Source organism: Trachypithecus francoisi, unplaced genomic scaffold, assembly GCF_009764315.1.
Source record: "Trachypithecus francoisi isolate TF-2019V2 unplaced genomic scaffold, Tfra_2.0 Lachesis_group2, whole genome shotgun sequence".
Classification (NCBI taxonomy): Eukaryota; Metazoa; Chordata; class Mammalia; order Primates; family Cercopithecidae; genus Trachypithecus; species Trachypithecus francoisi.
Window position 1 is genome coordinate 54879606 of NW_022681465.1, and position 13522 is coordinate 54893127.

General features: G+C 32.7%; 1 protein-coding gene across 8 annotated transcripts in view; it reads left to right on the plus strand.

Moving 5' to 3' along the window:
• SSBP2 (single stranded DNA binding protein 2) overlaps positions 1-13522 on the plus strand; it is a 336738-nt gene that overhangs the window by 231332 nt on the left and 91884 nt on the right. For 5 of the 8 annotated variants that reach the window (XM_033179240.1, XM_033179238.1, XM_033179236.1 and 2 more), the window contains one exon: positions 6551-6640. The exons of the other annotated variants lie outside the window; for them this stretch is intronic. In XM_033179240.1, coding sequence (XP_033035131.1) covers positions 6551-6640 — 90 coding nt within the window. The remainder of the gene's footprint in view (positions 1-6550; positions 6641-13522) is intronic. 8 annotated transcript variants of the gene reach the window in all.

Consider the following 13522-nt stretch of genomic DNA (forward strand, 5'->3'; position numbering starts at 1 on the left):
TGGTGAAACCCTGTCTCTACTAAAAATACAAAAAATAGCTGGTGTGGTGGCAGGTGCCTGTAGTCCCAGCTAATTGGGAGGCTGAGACAGGAGAATTACTTGAACCTGGGAGGCAGAGGTTGCAGTGAGCCAAGACAGCACCACTGCACCCCAGCCTGGGCAACAGAGTGAGACTCCATCTCAAAAAAAGAAAAAAAAGAGGAGGGAAAATAGCTACTAATTTAATAAAGATGTTTGAAAATAAATAATGAAACCTTAAAAAGGCAGGAGAATGCAAATAATTTGTTAAAGAGAAGTAAACATGTTAATGAAACAGAAAAAAAGTAAATTAATAGACCAATTCCTGGCAAAGATGATGAGAATGCTAATTCAGTTTAGGAGGGAGAAAATAAATAATCATTTCTGGGGGCCTACAATTCAGAAAGACAGTCCAGGGCAGGTGGGCAGACTCTGCTCCACGAAGTCACCCAGAGATTGAAACTAACGGGTGCTCTGCCATTGTATAAGGCATCTTTTTTTTTGGTCTGCGTGGCAGAAATTAGATCTCTGAAACATTTGTGTTCCAGACAATAGGAAGAGAAGGAAAGGAGGGAGCATTACAAACCAGATCTTACGACCAAAGTTCTAGAAGTGACATGTGTCTCTCCTGCTTATATTCCATCAGTAAGAACCCGGTATTTGGTGAGAACACAGGGGACTGAGAAATGTAATACAGCTGGGATGCCATGTGCCTGACTGGTAGAAGAAAGGAAAAACATATTTTTGTGGTCTACTTAGCAGTGTCTCTCACACCTGCTACAGAGGGCTTTTATAAATTATGTAAAAGTAGTGTATATATGGATAAAATAAATATTTCAATGAAATGAAGTGTTCTGAGAAAATGTAAATGAACCAAAATGAAGAAAAGAGAGGTAGAAAATATAAAAAGATAATAATTCTTTCCAAAATTGCCTTTGTCTTAGGCAGTTTTACTGCTTTACTGCTGTGTCTTTTAACTTTCAATAAGTAGATAAATACCATATTATATAAACTTCTTCAAAGCATTATAAAAAATAATTTGCCATCAATTCTTTTGAAAAGGTAGAATAATTCTGATGCTCAAGCTTGAAAAATATAATACATCAAAGGACATTCTAGACCCGTCTCATTGAGAATAGAGATGTAAAACTCCTACATAAAATGTTACCAAATATAATTCAGTAGCCTATTAAATGCATCATGCATGATGATCAAGCATGACTTATCTCAGAAATACAATGATGATTTAAGAAAACTATCAATATATGATTACTTATCTCATGCTTCCCAAAAGAAACACTAAATAATACTACTCAAAAAATGAAAAGGCAAAAGCATCTTTTCTTATTCCTGGTTTCTTTGAAAATTGTTTTTTATAGTACTGGGCAAAGGATGATTTTTTAGTATGATAAATAATATGTCCTCAACCAATAGCCAAAATATTTTACTGTGCTTTACACTAAAGTTGCCAACATACAATACCTACTATCATTATTTTAAATGTTTCTCAAAAAGTACCTACCGATGGCTTATGTCTTAGCTCATTCTGTGCTACTCTAACAGAATACCCGAGACTGGGTAGTTTATAAAGAACATAAACTTACTTCTCGTAGTTGTGGAGGCAGGGAAGTCCAAGATTAAGGCACCAGCATCTGGATCTGGTGAGGGCTTTCTTGCAGCATCCTCACGTGGCAGAGGGAAAGTACAATGAACTCCTTCCATCAAGCAAGCCCTTTTGTAAGGACACCTAATATCATTCACAAGGGTGGAACCCACAAGACCTATTCACCTCCTAAAGGGCCCACCTCATAATACTATCACACAGGCAACACCTGAATTTTGGAGGGGACACATTCGTACCATAGCAGCTTAAAAACAGTACAGATGGCGAAATAAGGAAAATCTGTAATCCCCTGCTCAGCCTCTTCCTACTCACCCCTCCCTTTAATCCCCTTTCCAGTTTCTAATAATCATAGCACTATTTTAATTCCTCTATTATCTTCATATATATGTGAATAATAATATATTATTATCTTCATATATGTGAATAATAATATATTCTTATCTTCATGTACTTAAAATGCTTTTCATACACATAAAATTATTTTTCCTATTTTACCAAATATAGACTGTCTTGATTCTTCACTGTATAATTAGGCAAACAGTTCTCTAGCATTCTTAGTAAATAAATTGTTATTCAATGTGTAGAATCTTGATAAATGCTAATTGTGTTTAGTAATAAATTGCATCCTAATTTTATTTTTAAACAAATTTGTATTTAATGCCTGTTGCTTTGAAACTTTCACACAGAGTATATACAACTTTTTTCCCTACCAGAAATCAACAGTGATAATAACTGAATTTAAAATAAGAAAGTTTTTAACTTTTATTTCAAGTTTTTATTTAACAGGAGAAAAATATAAAATAAGAGTATATTTCTCTGTTCTTGAAATTCAGAAAATAGGGAATTAGAATAAAATATTTTTAAAAATCAGTCATATAATAGCATTTCAGAGAAACAGGAAAATGGGAAATGATGAAATAAATAACATAAACATATTGACTTATGCCTTCTTAGAGGGTAGAATGATGTAAGTGCCAAAAGTTCCAGAGAAGAAGATGATCACACAAACGGAACAAAATGTAACTACATAGAAACATGAAGAAAGATATGAACTTTCATAACTCTGTAAGTTCATTTTAATATTTCCTTGAGAAAACAATAAGAAAACAAGTAATTGTTCCATACTTTAGTTGATTTGAGAACACCAAATTTAAAATATTGGATTTATAAAAAGTCAGTAAAATTATATTTGTGATTTGGGAAAATGGAAAAGCAATAAAAACGTTGTCACAAAAAAAAAGAAACTTGAAATTTAGGACAGATGGCTAAGTAAATGCTTCAAGAGCAGTTAGAAAATACATTATATGGCAGTGCATGATAAAAGCATGCAAATTGATCTGTTAGAAGAAACAAAACACTTTTAATGATAATATTGTTATATCTGCACTGAAGTCTTATATATTCAGTTTAGTTAGAGGAAATATTGTAAACCCATATTATTTGTATGTTTTTCTCTTTTAAGAGAGAGCTATGATGAAAACTCAATCCTAAGTAGTCATGGATATATTATATAGTAAAGGATTTTCTATGCTACTCCAATGGGAATTCACATAAATTCAGTGAAACTAATGCTTTCTAGTAGTTCTTAACTATAATTAAACTGTTTGCTCTCCTTTTGTGATTTTGTCACAACATCTTAGAGTAATAATACATGCTTTATGATTCAGGCCCAACAACAATTTTCTGTGGATCACGCACAAATTTGACTCACGAGTTGGAAGTAAACTTGAGAGAAGTCTCAGAAATTTCAGCAATATAACCCAAGAAATGTGGTACTTCTCCCATCTAAATAAATTTCTAATTCCAAAAACTTCTTATTTACCTTACAATTTCAAAGCATGCATTATTTATTTGCTACTGTATATAAATTAGCAACTTAGGCAGTTTGAGAAATATATTCTTTTACAATGCTGAGAGCACCATTTAGTGTACCTCTATGGTGTTTATTATCAGCACATGTTAATGATCAACAAAGTGTGCCAACCAAATGGTACCCTAAGCTGAGTCCGCATAATACAGTAAAGAGGGAATTATCTTTTGCCAATAAATCCCAGCAGAGTGAATGGATAATTTAGCTTTTTAAAAAAATGTGGTCCAAAAAGTGAAGTTTGGGCCAAAATGCTGTGGACTAGTGCTTTGTACTGGGTATACTGGATAATTACCTGCATTCAGCACACTTCACTTTGTGTCCTTAGGTCAAGGCTAGAAGTTACTATCACATCAGATAACTCATCATGTTGTATACGATGAATCATCTAGCTATAAAAATCCTTATTTTCAAGACACTTCTATTGTTGTGCCTAAAGTATGAATATTAAGAAAGAGGAACTTCCACAAAATTATCGTGCCGCTGTGAAGGAATAGGTGCAAACTGTAAAAATGTGGTACATCTTGAAATGTAGGAAGGGAAATCAGTTAGTAGTCACTGTAACTGGATTCGTTCATTTGTTTGATTTGTTGATTGCTTGACTATCCTATTTAAAATTACAGTCCTTGCCTATTTTACTGGGAATTCTCTATTCCCCATCCTTTTTTCTTCTTAGATCGTGGATAAATATATTTAGTTTGTTTTACTGATTGTCTTTCTTCCCTCACTAGAATGCTGACTTTATGAGGGCAAAGATTTTTTTTCCTACTACATTAACTACTATATTACAAAACTTTAAAATCCTTGACTACATGTAAGAAGAGAGAATAAATTCAGTATTCTTACTGAATTTATTAAATATGTTTAAAGGCATAAGATGAAAATTCAGAAGCCATTTTAAAGGTTTAACTTGCTTAAATCTTCATCCAAATGATTTATTTTATTTTGCTTTTACATAATAGCAAGAAAAAAACCCAGGAAACATATATAATTAAGAACTTTGAAGAAAACCCTACCTACCTAGCATATGATATATCTTTAAACAATGTAGCCTGCCAAAAAAGAAAAAAATAAATAAGCAATCAGTCAAATATTTAACTGTGAATTTTACATGTTTCTTTACCAGCATCCTTACCTGTTGAATTTTAGTTCAGCACAAATGAATACAAATGCCTATTCCTTTGAATAGAGAAAAAAACATATTTTATGTACTTCTTAGGCAACTGGAATTGAGGGAGAAATTATATCTCTGAACTACACTAAAAAGTTTTAGTAACTCAGTAAATTCTGTTTTGTCACTTTGTATACATGCTCAGTGTTATAGTATACATTTGAAAGTACAGGTGAGTGTGATTTCCGAATTTGTCTTTTTTAATATGTCTTTTTATTGTAAAACAATTTTCTATTCTGCAGTTAATTATAACAATAGTGATAGGCTATGTCTGGCTTTTCATACTAAGAGCAACTTCTACATGACAGTAATTTCAGTCACAAAGATACAGATCAAATCTTTCTTCCTACATCTGGCTGTAATGATATTTATTTAAACTGAAAGAGGTTGTGTTCGATGACTTTTTCCTTCTTACCCTAACATTGTTGTATTAAAATTTTACACAAATTTAGTTAAAATGAAAAAAGCAATTTGCTTCTCATTTTTTTAAAACATGAGTGTTGCTATATAAAGCTCAATAGAGCAATAACTGACAAATGGTAGGTATTCCATTAATGTGCACTAATTGAAATTGCATATTTTTTTTTAGAATAATAGACTCATGTTTCATCTTAAAATCTAAGAAATACTATTTCTTCTTTTATATTCATATGCCTTATCAGAAGTTTAAAATTTTGACATTCATAGGTAAGCAACATTTCAGATAATCACATTTAAATCTAGACTTCGTCAGGAAATACTAAAATCATTGGCCTTAATTATTAACAACTGTCAGTACTATAAAATAAACATATTTAGTATTTTTTATCAATTTATATACTGGGAAATGAGTGCTACAAACATACTGAGATTTTACATCTTATAATGGAATATTAATGCATGAATGAATACACTGAAATATAGGTGAAGATAGTGCAAGAGATACCCTAGATACAAGTTTTGCTTTGATTTCTCTTCATAGCAGAACTGTTCAATTCAAACTGATCTATCTTCAGCATATTTCTGATCCTTTCTTGACTGTTTTTAGTATTTGTAATATGTCTGATCAGGTTGAGGGATGAAATCTATGATTGTAGAACAGTTGTATGTGTAACTTCCCTATGTAAGTATTAAATCTATAATGTTGATTTTATTACAAAGAGTCTAACCCAAAGTTTTTCATACTCCTATTTTATAAAATGCCAGGATTCTATGAAATAATTTGCAAGTGAAGCAGACTTTGAATTTTTCAATTTGATTTTTTTCATAATTTGTATGAGACTATTCTCTCCAAATCTAATTTTTTTCTCCTATTCAATCCTTTATTTACTTTTTTGTCCTCACCACCCTATATATTTTGGCTACCAGTTACAGTATATCAGAAAGTGAATAATGTGAGTGTTGCCACCTATAGGCAGGAAATTTAATTATACTTGTTTATGACATAAAAGCATAATCTTAAAAAAAGAGAATTATTTTTGTCAACTCCTACAATCCACCTCACCATCTGCAAACTTTTTACCAATTTATTCACCTATTTGTTTTTGATGTTGCCATTTCAGATGCCTGTGCCTTAAAATAAAGTATTAAAGCATTTACTAAGGCTTTTATTATTTTGTCATAGTACTATTTGCATTTACTATATCATCAAAATATCCATTATTAAAGTTATTTGACGTCACAAAGTTTAAAGAGACTTGTTAAAACCAACTAATTAAACCAGTCATATACTAAACTATTGTATCTTAGTTTACTTCTAGGATGGGGAAAATTACCAGTATTTGTTCCCAGGCATGAAAGAGCATCCCGTCCTGCAATCTATTATCATTAGTCTTTGGTTTTGTGCCTTCTCTGTAATGATATAGGTTTGTTTCTCCTTTATTCTTTGCAGAGTGCTGCAGCAGCTCCCAGTCCAGTGCTAGGAAACATTCCCCCAGGAGATGGCATGCCAGTAGGTCCTGTGCCACCAGGGTTCTTTCAGGTACTCAGAGAAACTCTGACTAGGAATGTTAAGGCATAGGAACTCCTGTTTGATTTTATTAAAGATATGAAGGAAGATAAGGCTATTTTAATTCTTAAGGTAAACAATAATGTGTAGCCAACTCTTGATTATTCAGACTGGTTATCAATTATATCCCTTTCTTCTTATGTTTTATATGTTGTTAGATTTTGTATTTATTTACTTAGTCATTTTGTTGTTAATTAAGAAAGAAAAGGAGTTGAGAAATACAAATTAGCACATTAAATTAACTGTGGTAAATATTTTGTGGGAGAACAGACTAAATATGAGGTTCTGAAAAGAAACGGATATTAACTATACAAGCTATTCATATCTCCATAGACAAGATAATTAAGATTTGGCTGTACTTTCAAAATATAACTAAATTATAACATTAATTTATCAAGAATTACAGGCTATATCAAAATATGTTTGAGAATTATCTTTGGGGCTTTTAAGCTGGAATTTTTATTAATATTATATAACATTTTAAGATCAGATTTCAAATATATGTGAGTATTCTTAAATTTCAACAAGACCACTTATTTTAGCAATGATGATAACAATTTTATAATGACAATACAGTATTTAACTTTTTAAAATTTCACAGCATCCACTTCTTAAATCTGACAGTTTTCTAACTCAAACCAACATAAATTCCAAAATTTATTTTTAAATTAATTATAGTTAATTTTATAATACCCTTTAAGAAAATTAAGAACTTAGGAACTAAGAACTAGAGCTGAAAGGCATTACAGGACCTAAGGTAATATGCTGTATTGTTAATGAATTACATTAAGTACTTATAAACTAATTTGTCGGCTCAGTTTTGTATTTTCAGAGTTCTTCATAATCATTGGTTAGCTAATTCACACCATCATTGCAGGGTCATCAATGTACTTATAAATGTGAAAATAAAGAAATACAATTATAAATAATTTTCCAAAATATATCAATTGAATAAAAGGTCTTAATTAAAACAGAGTTCCAGCTGTAGTCCTTTAGAACATGCTTATTTATTCAACTACTCTGTATTAATACCCAAGTAGTCCAGAAAAGTCTTCTTAGAGCTCACATTCTGTCATGGGGGCCCTATCTTATAATCTAGGAATAGACTATAACTCTTGATTATTAATTAAACCACCACCATTTCAGATATTGATAATAAAACTAACACTTAACAACTGCTAACTACATGCCATGCTTCATTCTAAATGCTTTACATATATAAACTCTAATCCTCAAAATATCCCTAGATGTAAAATATGTATTACTATCATTCCCACTGTACAGATAGAGAAACCAAGGCATTGATAGCTAAGTGATTTATACAAAGTCAGAAAGTTACAGGGCTTGCATTCAAATCAAAGTAGTTTGGACTTTTGCCATTGAATTTATCTTCTAAGTCTCATAGTTGATTGTTATTCATGAAATATTTCCAGTTCATTTTATTTTTTCCTCATCCCCTTATTTCTCTTGCCAAAGATGGGTAGGAGTTAACAGAGTAAATCAGAATAATGTATATTTGAGAGTTACTGAAAGTCTCTAAGAGGCACTTTTAAAAGAGGGAGCAGGTTGGGGAGGAAGCCACGTTCTTTCATTCTAGGGTTAAGCGAAGATGTATAAATCCATACATTTTCATTTTCACATTTTGTAGAATGAACTGTTCTCCCTTTCCCTATCTTTTGTCACAGTCTCGGTAAGGGTAATTGAAACAGTTAGCTTTTAGTTTTTCCAATGTGATAAATATTTGAGTACTGCTGTATTCCAGGCACTGTAGTAGGCATCTAAAAAACGAGCAGGTGTAGTGTGTACCTTTCTGAAGTTTATTGTATAGTCCATGAGGCATTATTAAAAATAAATAACTATAATACAGTGAAATATGTGTTTTAACAGAGTAAAGTTTAAAGTTCTGTGATGACCTGGATGAGAGAGCCATTAAATCTACCTGAGTTGGAGATAAGAGTAGTATGGAAAACATTGTCCACCAAAATAAGCAGGGGAATTACATTTCAGAAAGTCAGAAGAGTATAAGCAAAAGTATGACTGCATCAAAATGATCTGTGCAGAGGTGTTCAGAGTAATACATACAGAAGGTAGTGGGGAGGGTAGGCAGGAGTTCCAAGACATAAAATTGGAAAGATATGCTCTAGCATGCCACATGTTAAGAACTTGAGTCTTTATTCAGTAGGAGCCATCAGAGATCTTTAGGAAGGGCAATGACCTGAATTCATACTAAATGGTAGATTCAGGCTCTCGTAGGCACCTGTGAGAGAGTTGTATCCAAAATCCCTGCCCTCAAGAAGCCCTACAATGTGATGAATGAGAGAAGAGGCCATTACAGCATAGAAAGAAAATGGCTGTAGTGTTCTCTTAGAGCAAATCAGAAGGCCACCAAACCAAATCTTGGGAGATGCGTAAAAATATTGTCAAAATAGTAAAGGAAATCCAATTTGGCACTTAAGGATGACTTATGAGTTAGGCAAAGGAAAAGAGGGGAAGAACTTTCTAGGAAGAGGGAAAATAATTTACAAAGATCCAGGGGGAAAAGGAGAGAGAGAGAGACCAAGGAAAACTGGAGCTTAATTAGCTAAAGGGAGAGTAGCTGGTGATGAAGCTTGAGAGGGACTGTAGGGCCCTTGTAGGTTAGTAGAGTTTGAACTTGATCCTAAAGGCAGTACTAAACTACTGGAGGATTTTAAGCAGGAGACAAACATGTTCATATTTGCATTTTTAGAAAAATCAGTCCAGCTACATTGTGTAGCCAGAATTGCAGAGGAACAAGTCTGAAGATAGGGAGAGAATGTAGGAGTCTTTTACAGTACTGCAAGTGAAACGTAATGGTGGCCTTAACTAAGATAGTGGTAGTAAGTATGGGGAGATATGAAATAGATTTGAGAGACAGAAATAAATGCAGGATAATGCAAAATAAGGGAATTCAAGGATAATAATTCTGGTTTCTGGCTCTAATCTGGGCAGATGTAGGTACCATTTTCTGAGCTACAGACTACAGAATGGGGAATACGTTTGAGGTGTACAGATGAGGTTCCATGAGTCCTCGAATTAGACATATCTATTAAGCTGATAGACCTGTCCTAGGTTTGAGTTCTAGGACGGTAATCTAAACTAGAGATAAAAATTGCAGGGCCATATCATATTAAGGGTACTTGAATCCTCAGGGGTGGATGAATTGTCTGGGGAGAAAGTACAGAATGAGAGGGTAAGAGAATATACAACTGAACTACCAAAAACACTAATATTTAAAAAGAAGAATCCATTACAGCTGCAGCCCTGTTAGTAGGTTGGCTATGATAGCAGCTCAAGGAAGAGACTTTCTGAACTGATTCAAGATCATTGGCAGTAGAATTAGAAAGGAATAAACAGTTCATAGTTATGTTTGATAGGCCTTAATTAACTAAAATTGGGGTAGAAGAGAAAGAGAAGAATCAAGGATGATTCTGAGATTTCTACTTTGGGTCTCTGGATAAGTTTAGTGTCTTTATCTGAGTAATGAAAGACAGGAGATTGGAAAAGTTTCAGATATATTTGAATTTGATACACAAGCCCTTTCTCTTTCTCTAGGCAGACTATTTCAGCTAATCCCAAGTACTTTTTTCCTCTATTCAACATTTAAATATGTCTCCCTATAAATGCCTCTTTAAAGTATTAACTCAAAATACCAAAAATTTAGAAAAGACATATGATATTATTATCTTTTGGTACATATAATGATGGGATCAAATGACTCAAGTATGTCCTAAATATCCACTGGTTTCCTGCAGTTGCTGAACTACAGTGTGATTCTGGCCGTAGTGTCAAAATACATATAGTTAGTGAGGAGTAGCTGCCTTCCGTGAATAGAAATAGCAGCAGACAATCATAATTCAAGCTCAGACCCCCGTTTCTAATCTAATTCCAAAGAGATGTTGATCTCCAAGAATGATCCAAATCTGGAGAACCTGTAATGGAGTATCAGTTCATAGTTCATAAACTCTAATACCCAAGATCAGGCACAATCCTGATTATTAGTTCAGGACAAGGCAAAGAGGAATAGAAGCAACTGGAAGAGCTGGGTGTGGCTCCTTCAAGTGACAAGGTCCAGAAGGCTGGCTAGGATAAAGACTCAGATTCTCCAAAAAGCCAGACTTGGATATCAGGGAATTCCTGGTTCAAAAGAAACTTAGTCAAAATGGTGTTAAATAGTTTTTCCAGCCTCTCCTCGTTGCAGTTAGAAATTATGAAGGGTGGTTACCTCCTATTGCCTTTGACTTTTAGATAATGATAATATTTTGTAACTTATATTCTTAGTAAATGCAAAGCTTATTTGGAGATAGCTTGAATGGACTAGACCGAAAAAGAATTTAGCCTGTTAGAATTAGTGAATAAATGAAAGTAAAGAAGAAGAATTTATAATTAGCAAATGAAGTCCCACCTAAGTATTTCCGAGCTCTCCTTATTTTGTGATCGTACTGTAAAAATTACATTGAAACATTTCTCCTAAATAGACAAACATACTCCCTTTTATCCTGTTTACATTACAGAACAAGCTCCCTCTTTGACTGTAAGTATAGACTTAAATTCATTACCAAGTAGAATGATCACAAACTCTGAACTTGTGAATCCATAACAACTACATTTGAAAAATACAATGAATTAAACTCTAAAATAAATAATTATGATATGACTTCATACACTTAATAAGTCCATTCTGAAAGGCAGTCTTTAGTGTCTTTCTATTTGTGACATTGTTCATACTTAAACTTTGATGTTTTTATTGAAATGAGAGAGCCTCTGTTGCTGAGCAGGAAACCAATTAAGTAAAATCAGTGGGACTAGTCAGACATGCAAAAGGAGGTATAAAGTTAGTAAAATAAAGCCATTTAAAGTATGACATGTAGTTATTTACTTGGAGTCTGTTTTCAAATGAATAATTTGTATAAGAAACCCTGTAAATCCTCAGAGTGACACCATGGAACAGATGAATGACTTTAGAGCAGCTTTCTTAAATTGGGAAGTCCTGCTTTTTGGGATCCAGAGGGAAGAGAGTAGACATGGCCATTGATCTAACTAAAAGTTTGGCAGTTTTTGTGGAATCAAGTATCTTGATATGGTGTGACTACACATCCATTGTAGGCACCCAGAACTGAGTTTGTACTCTTTTATATCCCTGTCTTATTCAAAGATTTCATAGTATGCTAAGAAATTTGAGTTATGTATTAAAAGCATTGATCTGCTATTTATTCATTCTCATGGCATTCATACAAAAGGACAGGCAAAGGACTTTGAGTCCTGTAATATAAATAGGTAGCAGCCTTCCTTATACCAAGTGGATTTTCTTCTCACTTGTGTATAATGATCAAAATAATTTACTACTAATAAAATGCATTAAATAACACAAAAGTACTAATTCTTTTCTTTAAAAAATTAGAGTATTAACTCTGTTACCTTGTAAAGTTCTATAATTTTATGGATGAGTAAGTAACAAGGAAGCTTCTCTCGTGAATTTACTATAACTTATAGAACATTAATGCAATGGACATTTCTTATTTTAACCAAAAAAATATTGAGGCGGGTAAAAATGCTTTTTCCTACTTTATGTTCTTTACTACAAGAAAACTTTTAAGAAGGAAACTATAACTTCTTTATCACTCATAACTAAATATATTCATATCCTTTATATAAAAACACAACATAATCTTTTAATAGGTGCTAATGTGGATAATATCTTTGAGTCTGTAACTAATCTGGGATACACCCATAAATACGTAATTTTGAACTCTGTATAGACCTTTGTTCTCTTTTATCATGTATTTTGATTTTTATCTTGGCTATATTTACTATATTTTAGTCACTAGATCTTTAGTTTTATTAGCTGAAACTGTTGAAAAACTGATAATATGTTGATGTTGGGTTGTAAATTTAAGACTTTGACGTGGATAAGATTATAAATACATGTTAATGATAAAGGATACCAAGTAATTTAGTTTCAGACCAAGGTGATCATTCATATTTTAAAATCTAAGTAGAATGAAACTCGGATATAGTAGAAAATATGTGACAGCAGGTTTTAAGTCACATTTTGTTTGCAGGCCTAAGATTGGCAGTGGTAAAGCTGCCTTGCCATCTAGTGGTAGTTTGCAGATATCTCCACTTGTTCAGGGCCTTTTTCCAGAATTTCTATTTTTAGCAAGGCTGCACTGTAGCAAGCTGACCTAATGCTTTGACATAGTAATAACGCAATAAGAAAAAAAAATAGTAAGAAATTTCCTCTTTTCTCCGTGGTGGTATTATTGACTAGGAAAGGCTCAATATAAACGACATTCATAAAGCAACAAGGACAAAAAGCTCATAGTGTACAATATTTTTGATATTTTAAAAGAAAAAGAATCAAAAATGAGAAAAATAATTATTTAATATAATACTCGAAACTGAAAAAGAAAACCAGTAATATATGGTTTTACAAGTCCTAGTTAAATGTTTTTGGGAGATAGATGTTTAATTTATTTCTGAAAATAAATTCTGCATTTTGAAGATACCTTAGTATCTATATTCATCTACTCTGCTATTCCTATTCAGACTTTGTAAATCCAGCCATTTATATACATATAGTTACATAATCTACATGCTTTCTCAATTTCCTTCTGTTATTAGTCTTGGCATTACCTTCACTTCCAGTGGTTTGCCTTTCCTCTTATCTTTCCTCACTATGGCTGTTTCAGAAATTAGTCTCAGAAAGTACTCTGAGCCAGGAGAAACTCCCTTTCCCTCTCAGGAAGTTATAGATACCATCTTAGATCTTAGATAAATGAACCAAAAGATTACTTGTTATATCCTTCTTAGTTTGAATAAGTAGGGTACTGAAAA